Source organism: Tenrec ecaudatus, chromosome 2, assembly GCF_050624435.1.
Source record: "Tenrec ecaudatus isolate mTenEca1 chromosome 2, mTenEca1.hap1, whole genome shotgun sequence".
In the NCBI taxonomy this organism is placed as follows: Eukaryota; Metazoa; Chordata; class Mammalia; order Afrosoricida; family Tenrecidae; genus Tenrec; species Tenrec ecaudatus.
Genome location: NC_134531.1, coordinates 190,359,929 through 190,383,786, shown reverse-complemented (window position 1 = coordinate 190,383,786; position 23,858 = coordinate 190,359,929). Strand labels below are relative to the sequence as shown.

The window sequence follows — 23,858 nt, the reverse complement described above, 5'->3', positions numbered from 1 at the left end:
AAAACAACAAAAGCCAGAGAGGCTTGGTGAGCCTAGAACTTCGTGCACTGCTTGGGAGGCTGCAAAATGGTGTAACCACTATGGAATTCAGCATGGTGCTTCTCAAATGTTGGACAGAGAAATACCGAATGATCCTGCAATCCCACTACTCAGTGGGATATCCTACAGAAATTAGAGCTGATATATGGTATCTGTGCGCATCTATGTTTATCAAAGCACCATTCACAACAGCACAAAGATAGAACTGGACTGATTCGCCATCGATGGAAGAATGGATAGGTCAAGCAAGACATAAATACACAGTGAAGCACTATGCAATGTGACAAAGTAATGACAAACTTGTGAACCGCCTCATAAACATGGGTGAACCTGGGGAGCATTCTGCTAAGTGAAATTGGCCAAGCACAAGAGGCCAAAGACTGTATGAGACCACAGACATAAAAAGTCCATAAAAGGGCTCCACATAGAAAGAAGAATTCTTCGATGGTCCTGGGGGTGAGAGGGGAGAACTAAGAGTCATTAACTAGAGGGTGGACATCTGTCAACTTGGGTGAAGCACAACATGACTCAGGCAAAGGAAGACTCTGGGAGATGCATACAAGTTAAATCCAACAGAGTTAAAACGAGAGGGCTTCAAAAAGTTCACGGAAATGGCATTGAAATGATCATGGGGATTTTCTGCCTACTTATGGAAGTTCCCTCGTGCTATTACATACAAATCCTGCAATAACACGAACAACAGTTATCTAGGAATGGCACATAGACATGGCAACGGAACAGGGTTGTGAAGACCAACAGGACCAACCTCAGGTATATATTATCTATAGGTTTGATAAAGGACATTTCTATACATGTATTTATAGGTGCAATCAGGATGCATTGATAATTACTGGTGATTGGAATGTTAAAGTTGGAAACAGGAAGAAGGAGCAGTAGTTGAAAAACATGGACGTGGTGACAGAAATGAAGCTGGAGAGCTCATGAGAGAATATTGCAAAACCCATGACTTGTGCGCAGCAAATACCATTTTTTTTCAACAACACAAAGGGCAGCTACCCACATGGGCAGCCCCAGATGGAATAGACAGAAATCAAATGGACTACATCTGTGGCAGGTCACCATGGGGCAGCTCAGTATCTGCAGCTAAAACCAGACTCGGGCCAACTGTGAAACAGACCATCAATTGCTGATATGTAAGCTCAGGGTAAAGCTGATGAAAATGAAAACAAGTCCGGTGGTGCCAAAATGTGACCTTGAGTCTATCCCATCTGAATCTCGAGAGCATCTCAAGAAGAGATTTGATGCACTGAACACTAATGACAAGAGACCTGATGAATTGTGGGAAGACATCAATACCATCATTCCCAAAGAAAGCAAAAAAGTCATTAAAAAGACAGGAAATGAAAGCTCAAAGTGGATGTCAGAAGAAACTCTGAAACTTGCTGCTGATCATAGATTAGCGGAAGCAAATGGAAGATGAATGAAGTCAAGGAGCTGAATAAAAAATTTCAAAAGGCAGCTCGAGAAGACAAAGACGAATACTACAATGAAATGAGCAAGGACCTGGAATTAGGAGACAAAAGGGAAGGACATGCCCAGCATATCTGAAATGGACAGAATTCAAGACAAAATTCAAGCCTTGAATTGCAATTTTGAAAGATTCTATGACAAAATATTGAATGATGCAGGAAGCACCAGGAGAAGATGTCAAGAACACACAGAGTCAGTGTACCAAAGAGGACTGGTTGACAATCCATCACACCAGGAGGTAGCGTATGAACAAGAACTGAAGGTGTTGTAGGAAGAAGTTCAAATGGCACAGAACGCGTAAGTCAAAAACAAGGCTCCACGAACTGACAGAACACCCACTGAAATGTCTCAGAAAGCTGAAGAAGCACTTACTGGTCTACGCCAGGGAATTGGGAAGACAGCTACCTGGCCAACTGACTGAGCAATATTCATATCTGTGTCCATTCCAAAGAAAGATGGCTCAATAGAAGGCTCAAATTGTAGAATGGCATCACTGATACCGCCCAAAGGTAAAATCTTGCTGAGGATCCCCCCCAATTATCATGATCCCAATTCTGTCTTGCGGACCTGGTTAGACCAGAGGATGCACAGCGGTGCAGTAGGGATCTGGAAACACAGGGAATCTAGGACGGACGAACCCCTCAGGACCAGCGATGATAGTGGTGACACCAGGAGGGAAGGGGGTGTAGAAAGGGAGAACCGATCTTGGAGATCTATGTGTAACCTCCTCTCTGGGGGATGGGCAATGGGGAGGTGGGTGAGGGGAGACGCCGGGCAGTGTAAGATAAGATAAAATAATTATTTATAAACTATTAAGGGTTCAGGGGGAAGAGGGAGAGGGGAGGGAGGGGGAGGGAAAAAAAGGGAAATGAGCTGATTCCAGGAACCCAAGTGGGAGGCGAATTTTGAGAATGATGAGGGCAATGAATGTATAAGGGTGCTTTATTCAATTGATGCATGTATGGATTGTGATAAGAGTTGTATGAGCCCCCCAAAAATGATTTATTAAATAAAAAAATATCTTGCTGAGGATCGCCCAACAACAGTGGCGGCAGCACATTGACAGGGGGTTTCTGGGAGGCCAGGCTGGATTCAGAGGAGAGGTGGAACAAAGGATACCATCGCTGATGTCAGTTTGACCTTGGCGGAAAGCAGAGGAAACCACAAAGAGCTTTCCTGTGTTCCACTGACTATACAAAGACATTCGACTGTGTGGACCATGCGAACTGTGGAGCACCTTGAGCAGAATGGGAATTCAGGAACACTTCATTGTGCTCATTTGGAACTTGCACATGGCTCGAGGGGCAACCATGCAGACAGAACAAGGGCACACTGCATGGCTCAAAATCGGGAAAGGCGTGCGACAGGGTTATACCCTCTCCCTATACTTGCTCAGTAGGTATGCGGAGCAAATCATCAGGGAAGCTGAATTAAATGAGAAGACTGTGACATCAGGACTGGAGGAAGGCTTATTAACAATCTGCGGTATGCAGATGACACAACCTTGCTGGCTGGAAGTGAGGAGGACTTGCAGTCCTTGCTGATGAAGATCAAGGATCATAGTCTTCTCTGTGGATTACAACTCAATGTGAGAAACACCCAAGTCCTCACAATTGGACCAATAGGTAACATCATGATAAATGGAAAAAGGTCGAAGTTGTCAAGCATTTTGTCTTACCTGGATCCAAACATCAATGCCCATGGAAGCAGCAGCCAAGAGATCAAAAGACACACTGTACTGGGTCAATCTGTTGCACGTGATCTTTCTAGCACTGAACAGCAAGGGTGTTACTTGGAGGACTAAGTTGCACCTGACCCAAGCCATGGTGTTCTCCATTGCCTCATATGCATGTGAAAGTTGGACTTTGAGTCAGGAAGACTGTAGAAGAACGGGTGCTTTCAAACTGGGTGCTGGAGAAGAATAGTACAAGTACCGTGAACTGCTAAAAGGACAAACTGATGGGTATTCGAAGACGTTAAAGCCAGAGTGCTCTTTAAAGGCAAAGATGGCAAGACCGAGTCTGACATTTTGTAGACATCTTCTCAGTAGAGACCAGTCCCTGGAGGAAGGCACCATGTTTGGAAAGGGGAGTTGTAGCGAAAAAGAGGAAGGCCCTCGATGAGGCAGATTGACACAGTGGCTGCAGCAATGGGCTCAGGGGTAAGAACCACTGTGAGAGATGGCACAGAACCGGGCCATATTTAGTTCTGTTGTGCATAGGGAGGCTGTGGGTCAGAACCGACTTGACGGCCCCTAACAACAACATTGAAAGTACTGCAATGTATCCATGAATATAGTGGAGCATATAGAGGGCAGCCTTATGAAAAAGCCTTAGCCATAACCAAATACTTTGAGGGAAAAACGTGCTGGGCCTAGGGGCTCAGGACAAAGAAAACATTTGCAACTGATGTTGGTGAGTAGTGACTAGGGTCTTAGAAGCTTGTGAATGGCCATCTAACATACAACTATTGGTCTCTCTGTGTCCAGAACAAAGAAAATATAAGAAAATTAAAGACTCAAGGAAACAAAGGACTACTAGCCCATCTGAACCCCAGTCCTCATGACCCTGAACCCAGAAGAATACCAACTCCTCTGTAAGGGAGAAGGGAGAAACTCCAAGTTATTAAGAAGATCAATGTTACTGGTCAGACAGAGACTGCTGGAACCTCGGACTTCACGTCTGGAACTGAATTCACCCCACTTTCAGCTAAGCCACAGATAGACCTATAAGGTGAACACCAGCCCAGAGAGACACGCACTCCTCTGAATAATCAGCCATAGGAGATCAAAAGGGCAACGTTTGCCCAGAAACGAGGTTCAGAAAGCAGGAAGGTTTGGGAAAGGAGGAATGGAAACAGGAAACACAGGGAGGAAGCAGGGTAAATGATGTCCCACTGTAGGCGTGGTCATCAATGTCATAAACAAAATGGGCATGAGTTGTTGAGTTGAAAACGAATTGGCTCTATCAACGGTCACCCAACTCACAGGGGACGTTTCCAGTCTTAGAAATGGAACAGTCCTAGGGGAACCCCTTCATGAAGATGTGGCGCACACAAGGGGCAGCAGGGAGATGCCTTGGCCTCCCCCAAACACCTTAAGGGGATGACTCAATGGGCTTTATGTTTATTCTCTCCTTTGGTCTTTACTTCATTATTTTGAAATACAGGGCGATGGTGGTCCACTACATGGAGCCCTGGCGGTGCAGTGGTTAAGAGCTGGACTGCCATACATGTGGTCCACAGTTCGAAAGCACCTGCAGCCCCGAGGGAGAAAGACTGGGCTTTCCACTCCTGGAACTAGTTACAGTCTCAGAAACGCACAGGGGGTCTCTGGGAGTCAGCATTGACTCGATGGCAGCGAGTGATGAGTGGTGGCCCTGCCTTCTAGGTAGAGAGCTGGATTTGATTCCCAGCCCCTGCCTCTCATGTGCAGCCACCCCCCATGTGCCAGTAGAGGCTGGCAGGCTCGCCTCTCTCTGAGCGCCTGTCATCCGTGTGTGTGCCTGTGCTGTCTCAGCTGGCTGCTCTGACGGGCCCCGCATCTGGTGTGGACCGGGCGCCTGGTGGCTCCGCAGCGACTACAAAGAGAAACGAGTCCAGAGCGCAGAAAGGGGCACGAGACTGGGTGGCCTCTCCATCCCCATGGCAGTAAGATGGGATGGGAGTGCAGCCCACTGGGCGCCAAGGCCTGTGTTAGGTGGCACTCTGAAAGGCGCCGTGTCCCCCTCAACGATATGGAGAAGGCTTGCCCCCTGTGCCTGGACAGGTGACCCTGTTTGGAAATTGGGTCTTTCCAAATGTTAGCAGTCAATCAGGTCAGGGTGAAGCAGGGTGCGTTCTTATCTCCACCGAAGCCGTGGCCCTGTAAAAGGCGAGATGAGCCAGATGCAGAGGGACACCGACAGAAGACGCCCAAGTGAAGTGGAGACAGAGATGGGAGGGATCCACAAGCCAAGGAACGCCCGGGATCACTAGATGTCACCAGAAGCCAGGACGGCGACATGGGGGCAATCTCTCCCTTTGGGGGCTCTGAGGGAATCAATGTGGTGACAACTGGAGCTCAGAGTCCCAGTCTCCAGAACACTTCTGTTCTTACGAGCTACCTGGTTTGCAGTTCTTTGCCTGGCCGCCCTAGAAAACAATGAGGGTGGCGCTGTGGGGATAGGCTTTCTCTCTGACCGTTAGTTTCAGTTCTGTTTCAGTGAACCTCAAGCCGGCCTGGGAAGGGGAAATCTCTGGCCACCGCGGAGGGACACCCACCCTGACTGGCACAAAGTGTCTCATCTACAGACCAGGGACAGACGGGTGACATCCAAAGCCTATGGGGCTCTTTCTTCACTCTGCCACTTTCCTGCAGTGATAAGAGGCAGGGGACCAGGACAACCGATGGATGATATCTAGAGCCAGCTGTCATTTCTTGGCAGTTGGAAGAGCCACCACCCCTCCTATCTCTGGGCAGGGTGGGCGTGGCTTCTGCCAGCCCAAGAGTGTCTGAGCAGCGGTGCCCTCCCTGCACGCAAGTGGGGGTCCAGGCCCAGCGGGTTTCAGCCACATCCTCCATTCCTCACCCTCCCATCCCCCAGCCCCAACGCACTGTGCAGTAAGACAGTCCTTCCGACAGAAACCCACACCCTCCCCTTGCTCCAGCGACTCTGGCAGCCGCCAGATGTCGGCTCTCTGACAGACGAGAAAACGAGGGCTCAGAGAAGGACATGGTCTTCTCAAGGACACACAGCAGGCAGCAGCAGTCACTCCACCGGGTCCGCCTCCCACCCTCCCCCCGCCGGCGTCTCCCACAGGCCCACCCTGCGACTCCCCTGTACTCTGACCGCGCCTGCCCCTGCGCCAGCAACTTGGGGTGCTGCTGGGTTCCTGCGCAGCCGGCCAGGCGTTAGTAGGAGGAGCACGTTCCTCGCAGCTCTTGCCAGGAGAGGCTGACACAGACGCTGTTGGAGTTTTGCCCGGTTTCCCTCCCCCTTGCGAAGCATTCACGCAGCGTTGGAGCTGGAACGTCCCCTGGAGCCTGATCCCAGCCCCCTCTTTTCAGATGTGGGTCTGGAAGTCCAGGGGGCAGGACCCGACTGGAGCGCATGATGGCACAGCTGACATGCGAACCAACTGGACTGGCTGGCCCGCAACGTTCCAGAGCTCCTTTGAGAGAAGCCCAGAGCGGGGGAGGCTGGCGGGGGGCGGGGTGTCGATAAAAGTGACCACTCACCAAGCCCCTACTGTGTGGCCAGCCCCTTACAAAAGCTGTTCTTCACCCTCATGGAAGCCCTGGAAGGGAGGGATTCCTATCTCTACTGTGTGGGTGAGCCAGCAGAGGATCAGAGAGGGTGAGGCACCTGTCTAAGGTCACAGAGCTAGCAAATGCTGGATCTGGAACTTCACCCCTCTCTGTTTCCTGCACCAGAGCTTGGCGCCCTAAACTGCTTTGGGCCAGATCCAGCCACCACCTGCTGGTGCTAAAATGGTTGAAAAGGCAAAGCAGAAAGAGCTCGCGTGACTCATGGAAATGATATGAAATTCAAATTGCAGTGTCCATGAATAAAGTTTTATTGGAACATGGCCACCACCCATGCTTCTGCCTCGGTGCTCTGATGGGGGTCGAGTAGTCACGACCTAGTCCGGGTGGCCTGCAGGACTTGAACTCTTCACTGAACCCTTTGGAGAAAAAGTTTACCATCCCCTGCCCTACCACATGCCACCTCCCACAGGGTGCTCACTGCCCAAGGGCATCAGGCCTGCAGAGTGAGTAGCAGGGGGAACCAGCTGAGTGATGCCCTGGGAGGGTCCCCTGGAGGAAAAGCCTTTCCCTAATTTGTGCTCCTGGCATGTCTTCTTCCGGGTATGACAATGCTGGAGCCAGTGATGGTTCAGTAGCAGACTCCCTGCCTTCCGTGCCCTGGTGGCATAGTGGTTACATATTGGGCTGAGATCTGAAAGGTGAACAGTTCAGAACCAGCAGCCGCACTGAGGGAGAAAGACGAGGCTTCCTACTTCTGTAAAGAGTTACAGTCTTGGAAACCCACAGCCGTTAGTTCTCCTCGGTCCTATGGGGTCCCTATGAGTTAGCATCGACTCAATGGCAGTGAAGTTTTTTGTTGTTGTTTTTTGCTTTGGGTAACAACTATGATGACAACTCTGGGAGCAGAAGCCCTCAAGATGTACTTGCCTCCCCGCCCCACCCCTCCACCCCCCCTCCCAGCCCCAGGGACGGTGACATAGCAGCATGTCCTCCTGCACCAGACCTGCCTCAGAAGGAGCCAGGAGGCACAGCCCAGGGAGAAGGCGCAGGCAGGGGTCTGTGAGCAGCTGTCGGGGAGGAGGGGCATCCCACGGGTACAGGTGGGACCTCCAGTTGGCTTTCAAGGGACAATATGTAGACACGTACATGAGAAGTCCTCTACCTTTGCAGTGATTCCGGGAGGGCCACCGTGTATTCTCCTGGACCTTTGAGGCTGTCAAGGGCTTCCCTCCTTCTCTCTCTCTGACTCCTGCACCTGACTTCCTCTCCGGGGGGTGGGGGCTTCACTCCCCAAACTCTCTGAAGAGACAGAAGACATAAAGGATTAACTCCCTGGCTGGCCCTGCTCTGCCCGGCAGTTGTGCCAAAGAGCAACACTCCTCCCGCCCCACCTGAGAGTGGGTGCTCCGGGCCCACTCTGGTAGGAGGGAGGACCCCGGGCTACAGGAATGGCCCGTGATCAGTCTCAAGCCCACACGCTCCCCCAAGCTGACCAAGAGCACCCGTGGAACCCTAGCACGTGGTGAAGGAGAGATGGAACACAGGGTGAAAGGAAGGGGACCAAGGAGAAGGGAGTGGATGGGTGGGGGGAGTGGAGCAGACACACACAGAAAGAATGGGAGACAGAAATGAAGGGAAAGCAGAAAAGAGGAAACCTGGAAACAATGTGGTTATGTGAAGGAAGGTAGACACCAAAGACCACAGAGCCCAGGAAATGTCCGTGGGAAAACCTGTGAAGACAGAAGCAGATTGATGCTGCCTGTGGCCCAGGGGCAGAACCACATGGAGCACCCAGCCAATAACCAACCGCAAGAGGTTCAAGGCCATCAGCACCGTGAGAGAAAGGACCGGGCAGTCTACACCCATACAGAATGCTGTTGTCGGTAGGTACTGTTGCTTGGTTCTGTCTCCTAGCAACCCCGTGTGCAGCAGAATGAAACACTGCCCAAATCCCACGTCTTTCTCTCAGTTCCTCCTAGATTCGAGCCCCCAGGTGCAGCCACCGTGCCAATGTTGCTCCCCACCTTTACCAACCAGGATGGCCTTTTCCAGGCTCTGATAACATGTCCAAAGTACACGTCGGCCTTGCCTTAAGGAGTATATTCTGGCTGTACTTCTTCCACGACAGATTTCTTCATTCTTCTGGCAGTCCCTGGTAGATTCAGTGCTCTTCAGCAGGACCTTAATGTAACAATGTCAGCCTAGGGCACTTTGTGGGTGCAGTTTTACCCAGCCAGATAGCGTTGCTGTGAGCTAGCAGCAACTCGATGGGGAAGAACATTGAAAGTACCATGGACTGCCCAGAGAACAAACATACTTGTCATGGAAGCAGTGGGGGTGGTGAGACGTTATCTCCCGTACTTGGGATACGTTGTCAGGAGGGAGCAGTAACTAGAAGGACATTGTACTTGGTAAAGCAGCAGGGCGGCGAACAGGAAGCCCTTAGACAGGATGGACTGACACAGCGGCTGCAACAATGGGCTCCGCCATTCGAACCACTGTAAGGATGGCGCAGGACCCGGTGGGTTTGTCTGTTGTCCACAGGGTCGCTGTGAGTTGGACCTGCCTCAGAGGCACCTCACAACAATGGATGGGCAAACTGAGGAGTAGCCGAGTGATTGCCAAAGGGTTCTTTTGGGGGTAATGAGAATGCTCTAAATGGATTGTGGTAAAGGTGGCATGATATTGAATTTACAAACAGCCCTCGAATTAGACACTGCAAAATAGGTACCGCATGTCTCAAAAAGGCGGTTAGAAACGAGAAAAGGGAACAAAGCGGAAGAGAATAGACACACGCGGAAAGCAGGATGGAGCGCTATGGGTGAGGATTTGTGAGAGTGCCGGTCACATGCCAGGAGTTTTGCTCAGTGCTGGGACCCTGTGTGATTCTTACAATTTGGTAAAGTTGGTATAGCCGTCATCACCATTCCCTATATTGAAATTCGCCTACTCACTAAAATTTATTCCTACCCATTTCCCTGGAATGGGTAGTGTGACTAATCATTTTTTGCCTGACGTCGTGTTTCTAGCTGATGTCACACAAGGTGACACTCTGCTTCCTTGCTCCAGTGCTCATGCTGTAAACAAGCACAGGTCATTTTCAGAGTCTATTGAGTGTCACATCCCTGCCTCCTCTTTCTCCCTTGGAGCAGCTGGTAGGTTTGAACTGCTGACCTTGTGGTTAGCAGTCCAACGGGGCACCTCACTACAGTACCACGGCTCCTTATGTGGGAAGATGGCAATGGCCTTTGGGAAGAGAACCTGTGTGTTGGATGAGCTGCGTTTAGGCATGAGTAATAGTACGTTGGCTGTGAGTTCAAAGCCAGTGAACTGATAATATGTGCAAACAAGGCTCCTTTAAATGGAAACACACCTACAACGAAGTTGTATGTTGAACAGTTGGCAAAGATATGACAAGAGGTTCGTGGGAACCTGAGAATAGATATCTCCATTCATTCAATGGGTGAGACTGGAACCACTGGGGTCCAGGAGTCCCTGGATGGTACAGACAGCTAATGCGCTGATTGCCAACCAAAAGTTTGGCAGTTTGAGTGCGCCCAGAAGAACCTCGGGACAAAGGCATGGGAATCTATTCCTGAAAAATAGCAGCCATCACAGACCCAGTGGAGGAGCATTTACTCTGTCACACAGCGTCATCATGGGCCGGGACCAAGTCAGCAGCACGTAACCAGCGATGTGCTGGGTGCTCAGGATACAGGAGCAATGCGCTGCACAGCGGAGACGTGTGCCTGCTTCCCCAGAACTTACAATCTTAAGGGATCAGATGTCAAACAGAAGGCAACATGACAAATTAGTTGAAGAGGACAAAGGCAAGAATCAAAAGTGAAGGGGACCAGGGAGGTAACATTGGAGCCCACCAGATGTGAGCTGGACAGAGAGGGGTAAGAAGAGGGTCCTGGGGTGGAGGGAAGGGCTATGAGGAGGGGCAACTTGTGATCAGTGGGATGGACCAGGGGACTCCAAGAGGGGATTGGGGCAGTGGTAGGAGAAAGACAGGGCCTTGGAGGCCACCATAAGGGCTTGTATTTTATTTCACCAGGGGCGATGGTGACTCAATGGTAGAATTCTTGCTTTCCCTGCAAGAATTGATTCCTGGCCAGTGCACCTGATGTATCACCACTCCTGTGTCAGTCAGTGGAGGCTTCCCTGTTGCTATGGTGCTCGACAGGTTCCAGCAGAGCTTCCAGACTAAGGCAGACTAGAAGCCCTGGGGACATCTACTGGGGAAAATCAGCTAATGGAAACCCCATGGATCACATTTGTAGGATCTTCTTGCGTAGGAGGCATGGCAGCTGAAAACCAGTTCATTCCAAAAGCAACGAGGAGTGGAGTCGAATGCCAAATGCCATTGGGAAAAGTTCACTGTGGCTGCAGAGGGAAGGAGAGTAGATGGAAGGAGGTGAGTGAGGACTGAGAGCTGGCGCTGCCTTGCACCTCCATTTGTGCTTCTTTCAGAAGTCATCTGAAGGCTCTCCTGATACAAGAGACCTCCAGGCACCTGGCAATCTCACAGCCCCAGGTCCATGAGTGCAGAAGAGATAGAAAAATAGATAGATAGATAGATAGATAGATAGATAGATAGATAGATAGATACCCATGGCCCAGAGCAGACTCTTGCTACCAAGGTGTTTATAAAGATTCTTTCCCAGCTTCATCTCAGGAGAGCAGAGGAGTGAGCAGGAAGGTGACCCACCTAGTCCTGAACGGGTCCCAGAGGAATGGGGTGCTCCTCCCAGCCCCAGCCCAGTCTGATGTGTACCCCAAGCACAGTAGTTGCTTCCTGGTGCCTTAGTTTCCCCATCTGGTATCTGTGTGACTTTGCTGAACTGCAAAAGCAGAATCAAGTTCAAGTTCAGGCAACAGTTCAACCTGGAAAGAGCCCCAGCTGAGGAATCAGATGGGCGTGGGCTCTGTCTTGGCCGAGGCTGTGTGGCCTTGAAGTGCTCATTTGCTTCCGGGAGCCCAGTGTCGGGGTGGTGACCACATTTTCAAAAGCACTTCCTTTGACTATAAACCTGTGAGCTGAGGGCCTCTGCTTTGCGCACCACCCCTCCCCAAAGCCACCCTCTGCCGTCAGTCCACTGCGTTGTGGGGAAGGTCACGTGGCTGTGACGCTGGAAGCTATGCCATCGGTATTTCAAATACCAGTCACCCCTGGTGGACAGGCTTCAGTGGGCTTTGAGAGATCAAGAGGAAAGAAATCAATCTAGTACTCAGAGAGCTCTGACCCACAGCAGAACACTGTCCTCTACAGGGCCAGAAGAGAGCTCCCCGGGTGGGCAGGTCCTCGAAATGCCCAGTGGCTGCAGCAATGGACTCAAGCAAACCCAGGATTGTGAGGATGGAAACGGTCCAAGCTGTGTTTTGTTCTATGGCACGTGCCGTCCTCATGAACGGAAGCCAACTGCAACTCACAGCGCACCCCCAAACAGTGCCGGCGCCTCCCAGGCTCCTGCTATGTGCTTCAGGCTGAGGAGCCTCAGGGGGTTGTTTTGTTCGAGCAGAGGCTGGGGCCTGACAGGAAACAGCAAGACATGACCAGGGACCGAGCCTTGGAGGGCCAAACTAAGGAGCGGGGCCTTGTGGTTGACTGCCAATAACCCACAGAGGGAATATGGCCCAAAGGACTTGGCAGATGGGATTAGAGGAAGGGACTTGTGAAGGGCCGCCTAGCCTGGATCCTTGATGTAGGCGAGGGTCAACCTAAGCGGGAGGCAGAGGGGGAGCTAGCCACAGGGGTGGAGAGGCAAGGACAGGATTACAAGGTGGGCGCGATACCAGAGAGGAGCCCTGAGCCAAGGAGTATCAGTGAGTGTCGGAGAGTCACTAAGCCAAAAGACGGACTCACTGCCACTGAGTCAGTGCTGACTCCTAGTGACCCTGCAGGGCAGGCTAGAACTGCCCCTGCAGGTTTCAGAGATGGTAGCTCTTCACGGGAGTCGGAAACTTCATCTTTCTGCTGCAGGAAAAGACGGTTGTAGACAGTAGCCTGGTGTATAACCACACCAGCGCTAGGAGCCAGAAACGGCAAGGAGTGGGGGGCGGGGATCTCCTCTGAAGCCTCCCAAGGATCTCCCCCCATCTGCATGTGACCGTTAAACTGCTGGCTTCCAGAACCGTAGGAGAAGAGGGGCGTGCTGTAAGCTGCTTGAAGTTTGTGGCTGTTGGTTAGAGTTAACGCGGTAGGCTGCTAACCGAAAAGTGAGAGGTTTGAGTTAATCAGCAGGAAGAAAGGCCTGGCTATTTCTTGAACCACCACCCCCTGAGAACCTACAGGGGTCAGTTCTATTCCGACGCTCACGGCACCATCAGTCGTTGGTGGTTCCATGGCAACTGGTGAAGACATGGATGCCGGACTGCCCCCAGTGGCCATAGCAAGCCGTGGCGGTGACTCTGAGATTGGAGTGAGGTAGCAGAGGGGACGAGGCTCAGGCAGAGGGGCCTGTGAGGATACTGGTGAAGCGGCCTAGGCTGCATGAAGATGGGGTGTTAGGGCCCAAGCAGGGGCAGACAGAGCACCCTCTATGGGGAGACTCGGCCAGCCCAGCTGGCACTGGGGGTAGGAGTTGGGCTGTGAACTGCAAGGCTCTCGGAAGAAAGAGGAGGATGTGCGCTCCTGGAGAGGTTTAAAGCCTCAGAGGTGGGTGGTTGATAGTAGCCTGCAGGACAGGGAAGGGAGGGTGGAGAAGCTCAGCTATACCCCCCGCGGCATCCCCTAATCTACCCAGGGCTGATCTGACATGGCCGAAGACACCCTGGACCAGCTCTGGCCCTGGTCTCCAAACAACGAGCAGGAAGGACACGCTATGTATATGTTCCAAGATGCCCAGTAGATGTCTGAAACTGCAGATAACACCAAATTCTATATCTATGGTTTTTTCCCCTCAAATATACAGATGACAGGGACCCTGGGTGCCATGGGTGGGCAGTGTTACCTTGCCAGACACCAGCAAGGCACACAGTACCCACTTACCCAATTGTGCTTCCCAGGCTCCTGCCCAGCAGAGAAGAAAGCCAGTTTCAGGAGAGAGTGGGATAGGAGGAGATCTTAGGGAAAGAAAGCCAAGGCTAAGTTTCCCATCTGCAGAGTGAGGGTGAACCTGGACGGACTTCACAGGGTTTGGTGGAGAATGAAGTGAAGGTGGAAGTCTCATCAGTGGCTGGCAGCATCCTGATGGATGGGTCTGATGCCTTTTCCTTGAAGGGCCAGGGCTCTGCTCTCTGGGGAAGTTCTCTGGGCCAAGAGTAGCCTCATCTTGGTGCCTGGGGCCCCATGTCCTCAATCTTTGGCACATGCTTCAATGAATCATGACCTGTCTGTTCCCCTATTGGCCTGAGAGCAATTATAAGGTGGCAAGGGGATGGCGGGGGGGGGGGGCGGCGGGGGGCATAGTGTGGAAATGGGGCCTGTTCTATCTCCACTTAACTGTTAGCACCTGCCACAGGGGGAAAAGGATGGCCTCACAGAATGATTAATCCATAGAAACCATTGGGAAAGAAGGAACAACTGGCAAACAATAGGCACTCAGTGTTAGCCATTGCTGTCACTGTTGTTAAGTGCCTATTGAATACATGAGTCCCCCCAGAAGAGTTGGGTAAGAAGGCAGCTGATGAGTTCATGGGTCCAACAGGTAAAATGAGCGCGAGGTGAGCTTCAGTGAACAATATAAGTCCCTCAACTGGGTCCTGTCAGTTGCATTGTTGGATATGGTTCATGCCCTTTGGGTTATAATTATTATTATTTCTTTACTGAACTGAATTAGCTTTGCGCTTGAGGCTATTTTCTGAAGGAAGGGGTGTGGAAGGGCACAGTTTGAAGCCAGGGCTATGCCATTGACCTCACAAAATAACTAATCACACTGAGCTCCAAGGATGTCATTTCTATATCCCTGGAGCCAGCACAGGTCCTGGCATGTGGGCACCTGACAAGTTACTTATTCGCTGAATGAATGAATGAATGATGGAAGGACAGATGGATGAAAGGATGGATGGGTGGATTTAAGGGTCAATCCCCCAGACCAGCGTGCTATGGGGCAGAGGTATGGTCTGTGGGAGGAGGAAGGAGAGTAATATTTATTGAGCACATTCTAAGCAGTGCTGCAACACTAAAGGCATTCTGTCCCGTGTGCCCCTTGGCAGCCGCAGCTCGCATCTGCCTTTCTACTGACTGAACTTCGTTAAGGTGTCAGAGCCCCGTGGTACAGTTTCCCTTTCTACCCAGCTTCGCCTGTGGCCCAGAGACTTTACTGCCAGTCTCATCTGGATCCTGTTGATCCTTTCAGCCTGTCCATTCTAGGAGGCGGGGCCCAGGGGACCTCCTTGCTTGCATATCCTGCACTCTGCACAGCAGGAGGGATCCAGGCCTTCAGGATTTTCTCTTCTAGATGGGAAACCTCTAACTCATTCTCCTCTTAACTCCATGGACTGAGGCCATAACCCCCTCACTGATGTTCCCATATGTGGTCTTATCCTTCCTCCCGATGCCAAAGGTGGCACCCAAAGCCCTCTTTCCAAAGCAATGGGTCCTCCTTGCTGGTCCTCCAGTCTCTTCCTAAGATCTACAACAACCATGTCCAGATCCTTTGGCTGCCATCCAAAGCCCTCCTGAGTCTGTCAATCCTCTACCCCAGCTGTTGGAGCGTCTCCAAGTGAACAGCCGAAGCAACAGTAGATGCTCAATAAATATTCTTGTTCAAGCCCCACAATGCACCCACCACTGCGACCATCTCAGTGCTAAGGATGCCCTGAATCGTGAATTAGTTAGCACTCAGCTGCTAAGTGAACGATTGGCTATCCAAGGCCACCCACAGGTGCCTTGGAAGAAAGGCCTGACAATCTCCTTCCAGAGAAACCATATGGAGTCCAATTCTAGTCTGACCAAGGATCAGAGTTTACCTGAAGGCAACTGGTGGTATTTGAGAGATACGAGATGGGTTAGGTGGCCGCTCTGGGCAAGAAGCAGCCGAGCTGGACTTAAAATGGAGGACTCCTGATTACATAGACAACATAGCTGGAAGATCCTAGAAGTTCTGTAATTTGGAGACCTTTGTCGGGGACCCAGCTGTGTGATCCTGGCCTAGTTTTCTGGGATTTGGTATGCTCCTTCTAAAAAGGAGCTAGTGGTCCCACCTTAGGGGATTCTAATGAGCATTAAATGAGACAGGGCTCACTCGGTGCTCTTGAAGACCACTTGTCCGGCATGTGACAGACAGCACACAAACTCAGACATCTTATCATCCTGGCTATCTTTGTAGGCACCCACCTCCTTGTGCCCCTCTTTTAGGCCCCCCACATAAACGGCTGGGCTTGTTACCTGTCTGCAGCTCCCTGTGGGGCTTTCAGCTCCGTCCTACACCACACCTGTAGCTTCAGGGGCTTCTCTTCCTGCCCTGTGTGGTTTCTGCTTTGGCTCCTGGACATCTGGGAGTTAGTGGACCTCAGAGAACTGTCATGAAAGTCGTGGGCATCGGGCCTGCAGCAGAAGAGCTGCTTATAGGCAGTGCGGAAGTCTCTGTTCAATGCAGCGTACAGGATGGGGTTCAGGGCTGAGTTGGCATAGCCCAGCCATAGAACAATGGCTTCAATGACCTCATTGATGGCCTCATCCCCTCTGAGCCCACGATAAACAAACACGGTGAAGTAGGGGAACCAGCAGATGATGAAGGCTCCCATGACAGCAGCCAGGGTCACTGTGGCTTTGTGCTCTTTTATGGTGACTGCGTTCCAGGAGCTGATATGATTGATCCTCTTGGCCTGCTCCCGGGCGATCTTGAAGATGCGGTAGTAGGTGATGCACATGATGAGAAGAGGCAAGTAGAAGGTGACCAGTCCATCCACCAAACCGTAGACTTCGTTGACCTGGACTTTGCACTTAGTGGTGTCGTTGCCACTGATGGTCTTGTTCCTGCTATTCCAGCCCAGATGGATAGACAGGAAGGACAGAGTGATGGAAATCACCCAGATGAAAACGAGGGAGATGGCCACTCGGACAGGGGTGACTAGCACGGGGTATCGGAGCGGGTCTGTGACGGCACAGTACCGGTCCAGGCTGATCATGAAGAGGTTGAGGATGGAGGCTGTGCAGAGCATGACGTCCAGGCTGGTGTAGATGTTGCAGAAGATCTGGCCAAATTTCCACGTGGAGGACAACTGGTACATGGCAGAGAAGGGCAGCACTAGGAGGCCAAGGAGCAGGTCAGTGATGGCCAAGGACACGATGAAGCAGTTGGTCAGACTGCGAAGCCGGCGGTTCAAGCCCACGGCTAGGCAGACAATTACATTGCCAGCAATGGTGATGAAGATGAGGACCACAAGGACCAGGATGATGGTGATCTCAGATGGAGAGGAAGAGGCCATTGCTAGACCCTGCCGCACCTGCCCTGGATCACAGCACCAGGTGGCTTCTTCTCAGTTCCCCGGAGTACCAAATATGTCAGTCGCTGGGCTCCAGAGTCCCATCAGAACCAGAAGAAAGGGTCCAGATTTGGGGGAAGGGGAGTCTTCAAGGACTAGTCCAAGGTTCTATTTTTCTATAACAAAATTAAACGGTCTGTGACAAGGTGTTGGGCAAGAACACAAAGAAAGACGAGGTAAAAAGAGGTCTTGAAGTCAGTGTCGTGGCTCCAACCCGTTTCCGGATTGCCCCATGAAGAGCTAGCTCCCTCCAGGACTGTCACAGAGATACCCGGGCACTGCGACATGTGACTGCAGGGGGCACTGGCTCGCTGCTGGAGGGCTCTTGTGAAGACATGGCCACCTCTTTCTTCATCGCTGGCACCGGCTCCCGCCGTCCATTCGAGGGGGCATCAAGGACTGGGGCGCCTCCCCTTGTGGGGGACATAGAGAGCCGGGTCTGCAAAAGGAACGGTGGCAGGGTGAGAACTTTGAAGTTAGGCTGAGAGGGTGACCCCGCGCAAGGCCAGTGCTTCTAGAACCAGACCTCCTTTCTGCCACACCATGAGTTCTGAGAACGTATTAATAAGCAGAGGAGGAGGAAGGCCTGTAAGGGACTGGAAAAAACAAAAAAGCCTCGTGGCGAGCAGTTGGCAGGACTCGCTCACTGCTTTGAGTCAGTGGAGTAGCGGGCTGAGTACTGAGCTGCTAATCACAAGGCTACGGTTCAAAGCTCCATAGCAAGATGGCTGGAGAGATGAAAAGGCTTGGAAACCCAAAGAAGCCGTTCTACTCCATCCTCTCGGGCCATTAGAAGTTGGAGGGATCAGGAATGCTGATCTCTAGACACAGGCTCTTAGCTCCCAGAGGACAAGGGCCCCGTCTGCCTGTTCACTGCTTAGGCCCAGGGCCTGGCCCAGTGGGTGGGTACCGAGTATCTCATGAACAAATCATACCCATCAATCAATAATTAAATGAATGCAACGGATGTCACCCAGCAGAGCTCTTAGGGCGTCTTACACAATGTCACCGTGCTCCAAACCAGGGGTCGAGAAACACTTTCAGGAAAGGGCTAGGCAGTGACTATTTTCTGCTTCGCACGCCAGATGGGCTCCCCTGCGACCACTCAACTCTGCCACCACAGCGCGAAGACAGGCTTGACAATGTGCAAACGGATGGGTGTGGCTGTGCGCCAAGAAAACTTTATTTATGGAGATGGAGATTTGCATCGCATTTCATTTTCATGTGTCACAAAATGTTATTCTGCTTTGGGTTCCCGGCACACCACCCCCCACAACCATTTAAAAATGTAACAGCCATTTTGAGCTCGGGGGTGAAAGAAAAACAGCCCTGCTGGTACCCCACCACCCCCCTGGAAACACCCTTCTGACTTCATTTCCTGAGAGGCCCCTGGGGACAGAGCCGTGGGCTGAATTAGCAAAGTCGGCAGTTTGAACTCACCTCGAAAGTCCTGGTGACCTGTTTCCTAAAGTCCCAGCTGTGACAAGCTACGGAGTGCAGATGTCTGTTGCACAATTGGAGCTGCTGAGTCTGAATCCACTGGATAGCAGCTGCTTCGATGGAGTGGTTTGTGGCTTGTGGTTTTCTACCCCAGTCGGCTGGTCTAGAACCTGCTCGCTTTGCTCGTAATGACTGAAAAGAGCCCATGGGGGCTGGGGTGGCGGCAGCCATAGTCTTACTTCGTCCGGCACACCCTCTCTCCTCCCTTCCTTTCACTCCGCAGCAACACCCCTTCAATAAAAACAGCTGCCCACAGTAGCTCTTGCTTAAACACAATCCCCGGGGTGGTCAGCTGCTGCCATGTTGGGCCTTGCCTCAGCGCCATCCCCCGAGTCCCAGTGGAACCATCTCAATGATCAATACGAAGTGGACCGTCCTGATCCAATAGCATTTTCAGTGACTGAGTTGGGGAAGCAGATCTTCCTAGTCCCTCTCAGTCGGGAAGCTTCGCTGATCCTGTCCGGCATCCTAGCAACACTGACAGATGGGTGGTGCTTTGCATGAGGCGGACTGGCCAGGAATTGACCGTGGCCTCTCTGTGGAGTGTTGCAGGCAAGCATTCTGCCACGAGGCACTAATGTCCCCAAAGATTCCTTGCTCGTGGTACTCTCCTAGGCGTCCCATGGATGAGAAGCAAGTTAGGCACCAGCTCAGTTCCTGGCCCTTTTCCCAGAGCCTGTTGGGGGTTTTTCCAGAGAGCAGCTAGCAGGACATCTCCTGAACCCACGGAATGTGCAGGAAAATGGAATCAGCAGTGGAACCCTGCTCAGGAGCAAGTTCATTTCCACCTGATATAAATGCAGCCTCTCGCGGGCTCCTGCCTGGAGCTGTCTGGCAACCTGAATCTGAGAAGCCTCATTTCATCATAACTAATGTGTAGCTGTTGGGATCATGGCCCATCACCTTCTGCCACTCCAGCTGGCTCAGCCACCAGCCTCACCAGCCCGGCCTCAGGGTGCTATTTTTAGCACATCTTTTCATTACATAAATACCCCAAGCAGCATGGGTCTCACTGTCACACTTAATTACCTTTGGAGAGGCTGGCAGCAAAGGTGTCTGTGGCAGTTACATCATCTCCTGTCAACTTGAGTGAAGGGGTGGAGTTTAGCCTGTCAACCAGGTCATAGCCAATGATACCTCTGTGTGGGCGTGGCTTTCTCCTGAGGATTCTGGGAACTCCTGTCTTCCTCCCTGGAGGCGGGACACACTCTCTCTCTCTCTGATTTATATTCTTGTTGACAAGCCACATGGAACCACGCTGATGGTGCCAGAGCCCTGGAGCTGGAGGAGTCACGTGGAGACGCACGCCAGCAGCGTGATGCTTCCACAAGACTTTTCCCCCATGGCTTGTGATTTCCCTGCTTTCAACATCATTGCTTGTGCTGTGTGAGTCTGTAGAAGAACTTATGAACTAGTATCGGACATCTGGGCCAATATCGGACTTATGGGTTAATATCAAACTTATGGACTTGATCTGGACGGGGTTTGAATGTTTTCTTAATATACAATTACTCTTTGATATTAAGTTCTCTTTTACATCTATATGAATGACAGTGAATTTGTTTCTCTAGTCAACTTGGACTAACACAGTGTCTTTTCAAGAATCCCTGTTTCTGCTCAGTTTTCTGAATTTTTCCTGACAGTCAGGCAGAGACATTTTGGCATTGGACATCCTTTTAGCTAATTCTAGGGGTTTTCCACATCTGGGTGGATTTGCCTCTGCTATGATGAGACACCCTTCCCTTCCTCCTCGCTCTTCTCTTGCCTTCTCTGTCCCTCCCTCTCTTCCTTCTCCTCTCAGCCCTCCCTAACTCCCTCTCTTCCTTCCTTCCTTCTTTCATTCCCCCTTCCTTCTGTCCTCTGCTCTACTCAGCAAATGGGGCACTGGCAGCATCCTGGATTCCACATTGGGCTGCTATCACAAGGTCAGCAGTTTGAAACCACCAGATGATCCTCCAGAGAAAGATGAAATCTTTCTGCTCATGTAAAGATTCACAGTGTTGGGAACCCACAGGAGCAGGTCTACTCTGTCCTATAAGGTCACCGTGAGTCAGAAATGACTCGATGGTGGTGAGCACAGTGGCTACTGAAGAAAATATCACCTAGATTTACAGGAAAAAACCCAACCACCTGGGCCATCACACTTAACCCCCCTTCCTTGCTGATGGCACCATATGACCAGGTTATTCCACGCGTTCTCGGTGTCTACATATATACACACACATACAGCAGGTTACTCAGCCTGTTGGCATTTCAATTATGATGTTGGTGAACAATATTGATTATCCCATGGACATCTAGAAAAAGGAACCAATCTGTCTTAGAAGGAGTACAGTCAGAATGTTCCTAGACATGAAGATGGAGACACTTCATCTGTGTCTTCATATGAAGTACTTTGGTGGGCATATTAGCAGGAGGACTCAGTCCCTGGGGAAGGACGTCATGCTTGATAAATCAGAGAGTCAGCCACCAAAAGAGGAAGCCCCTCAATGGAATGGATTGGCACAGTGGCTGTAGCCATGGGCTCATCCTTAGGAAGATTTTGGTGAGGAAACTGGCAATGTTTTGTGCATTGGGTTATGATGAGTCAGAACTGACTCATGGCTCCAAATGATAAAAACAACATTTAAAGTTTCCAATTAAAAAATAAAATAAAGTTTCCAATATATGATGAGGCCTCTCTAGGTCACTGGAGCCTGGTGATGAAGTAGTCACACGTTGGGTTGCGATACACAAGGTCGGCAGTTCAAAACCACAAGCTGCTCCACTGTACAAAGACAGGGCTTCCTACTCCTGTAAAGAGATCCAGTCTCAGGAAACTCACAAGGGCAGTTCTACCCTGTCCTATAGGGCCACTATGAGCCGGCAGTTACGTTGGTTTTGAACTGGGTCACTTGGACTCTAGCTGGTGGAAAAGCAATTGCCACGAGGACTCGTTATACTGTAGAACTCTTCTGGATAAAGTGATATTTCCTCTATTACACGTGACACTAGTTAATCCTTACAGCCACCCCATGTGTGAGGGGGAATGAACTGCCTCCATGTGACAGTCCAGGAAAGTGAGGCTCAGAGGCAAAGTGACATCATACTCCCAGTGGGTATAGCACAGTCTCGATTCCAACCCAGTCTGAACTCCTTTGACTCACTCACTGCTATCCAGTCCATTTTGACTTATGGCTATCCTCTAGGACAGGGTGTAACTGCCCCTGTGGATTTCTGAGACGGTAACTCTTTATGGAAGTAGAAAGCTTCATCTTGTCCCGAGGAGTGGCTGGTGGTTTCAAACTGCTGACCTTTCAGTTAGCAGCCCCGTGCATAGCCTGCTATGTCACCAGGGCTACTTTCTGTCCTACAGTGTCACCAGTTCAGACCACTGAGCATTTCCTCGAATGGAGCAGGACTTTCCCTCCTGCCCCGGGAGTTCCACTCTGCCTTGTATTCACCACAGATCCTGCACCAACACCTCCAACTTATTGAAAGTTTCCTAAGTGCCTGGAGGCAAGAAGTTCTGTCTTTGGGATTCCCCTACACTTTGCAGCACCTGCTGCCTTGTATTGTCACTGTAACTCAGTGTGCCCACTCTCAGCTAGAGTGGGAACTATGTAGGCAAGGACCTGATCTGGTCTATCTCTCTCCATCCACCCATTCTCCCACCCATCTATCCACCCACCCACCTATCAATCCATCTACCCACCACCCACCTATCCATCTATCCATTCATCCATTCACCCACTCCCACCCACCCACCCATGCACCTATCCATACATCCATCTACCCACCCACCCACCTATCCATCCATCCATCCACTCACCCACCTATCCATCCATCCATCCACCCAGCAAACATGTCCTGTTATCTGTTTATTGGGTGAAGCACTGGGCACATGCAGCATCTGTGCGCACGTACACACACACACACACACACACACACACACACACACACACAGTTTCCCCAACTTGGAAGCCTAAGCTAATGTTGACCTTGGGATTCAATGTGCTAGATGGGTATCAGGACATGTAAAAGTCAATCTCTGTCCACCAACATTTTATAATGAGCATTCCTCAATACAGAAAGACAGTTGAGAACGTGATACGGTGGACACTGCATCCTGCCCAGCTGTCCTCTCAAGTGAAACAAGTCTCCGCCACACCTCTCGCTACTGCTCTCTTTGCATCGGACATGAGATTCATAGGGAATTCATGTTAAAAGGCTTCTCCTTCCCATCAGGCAGCAAAAACTTCCAGGTTTCACATCCCTTCCTCTTACATCTTCTCATCATTGCCTTCCCAGATTTTGGAAAGGCACTTCCTGGAGAATCTGCTCACAGGAACTCAGGGCCCTCCCCCCTAGCCCGCCTGCTCTCCCAGGAAGGCTCCTGCCTTTACCCACAGTCATCACGGATGGCAGCGTGCCACCCAGCATTGGCCTCACTTCCTACCTCCCCGGGACTCCCCAGAGTCAGTAAGCACAGGTTAGGCCTCAGTGTGCTCGCAGCTGCACATCTCACCCATCACCGTGGCTTCGTGGTTATGCCTTGGGCAGCTAACTTTGAGGTCCCAGCTGGAAACCACCAGCTGCTCTGGGGGAAAAGGTGGGGCTTTCTACTCCCAGAAAGAGTTAGAGTCTCAGAAACTCACAGGGTAGGTCTACCTTGTCCTGTAGGGTAGAATTGACATCGACTTCATGGGGGTCTCTGAGCAGGGAAATCCATTGTGGTCATTTGCCTACTGAGTATCTCAGCCTTGACTGTCTTGGAAACGCAGATTCTTGGCCTGCCATTCAAAGCTTCTTTATGACCAGATCCCAGTTCCCTCCTCAGGCTGGGCTCCTGCCGGCCAAGTGCCTTGGGACACCACTTGGGGGAGCACAGCAGTAGCATTGAATTCCTCACGGTTTTGAAAAGAGGCAGTTCTTCCTCACTCTGTGCTTTGCCTGTGCTGTTCCCACTGCCTAGAATGCCCTTCTTGCCTCGCATGAATGGTGATTTTGTAGCCTTCCTTCAAGCCCGAACTTTATCTGTCACCTCCTGCAGGATGCCCTCCGGAGGCAGTGGCTCCATCCTCCATTTCTATTTCCCAGTTGCACCCATCTATTTGCTTGCTAGGGCAGAGAGGAAAGAGGGGGCTCTCTGAACCCACGGGATCGA

The 23,858-nt window shown here is 51.2% G+C and overlaps 1 protein-coding gene across 1 annotated transcript in view; it reads right to left on the bottom strand.

Annotated features, from left to right (window-relative positions):
- Nucleotides 1-7,818: 7,818 nt before the first annotated feature.
- HRH2 (histamine receptor H2) overlaps nucleotides 7,819-23,858 on the bottom strand; it is a 39,236-nt gene continuing 23,196 nt past the window's right edge. The window contains exons 2-3 of the mRNA XM_075543213.1: nucleotides 16,113-17,651; nucleotides 7,819-8,077 (exon numbers count right to left, since the gene is read on the bottom strand). Coding sequence (XP_075399328.1) covers nucleotides 8,062-8,077; nucleotides 16,113-17,155 — 1,059 coding nt within the window. The 5' untranslated portion in view covers nucleotides 17,156-17,651 and the 3' untranslated portion in view covers nucleotides 7,819-8,061. The remainder of the gene's footprint in view (nucleotides 8,078-16,112; nucleotides 17,652-23,858) is intronic.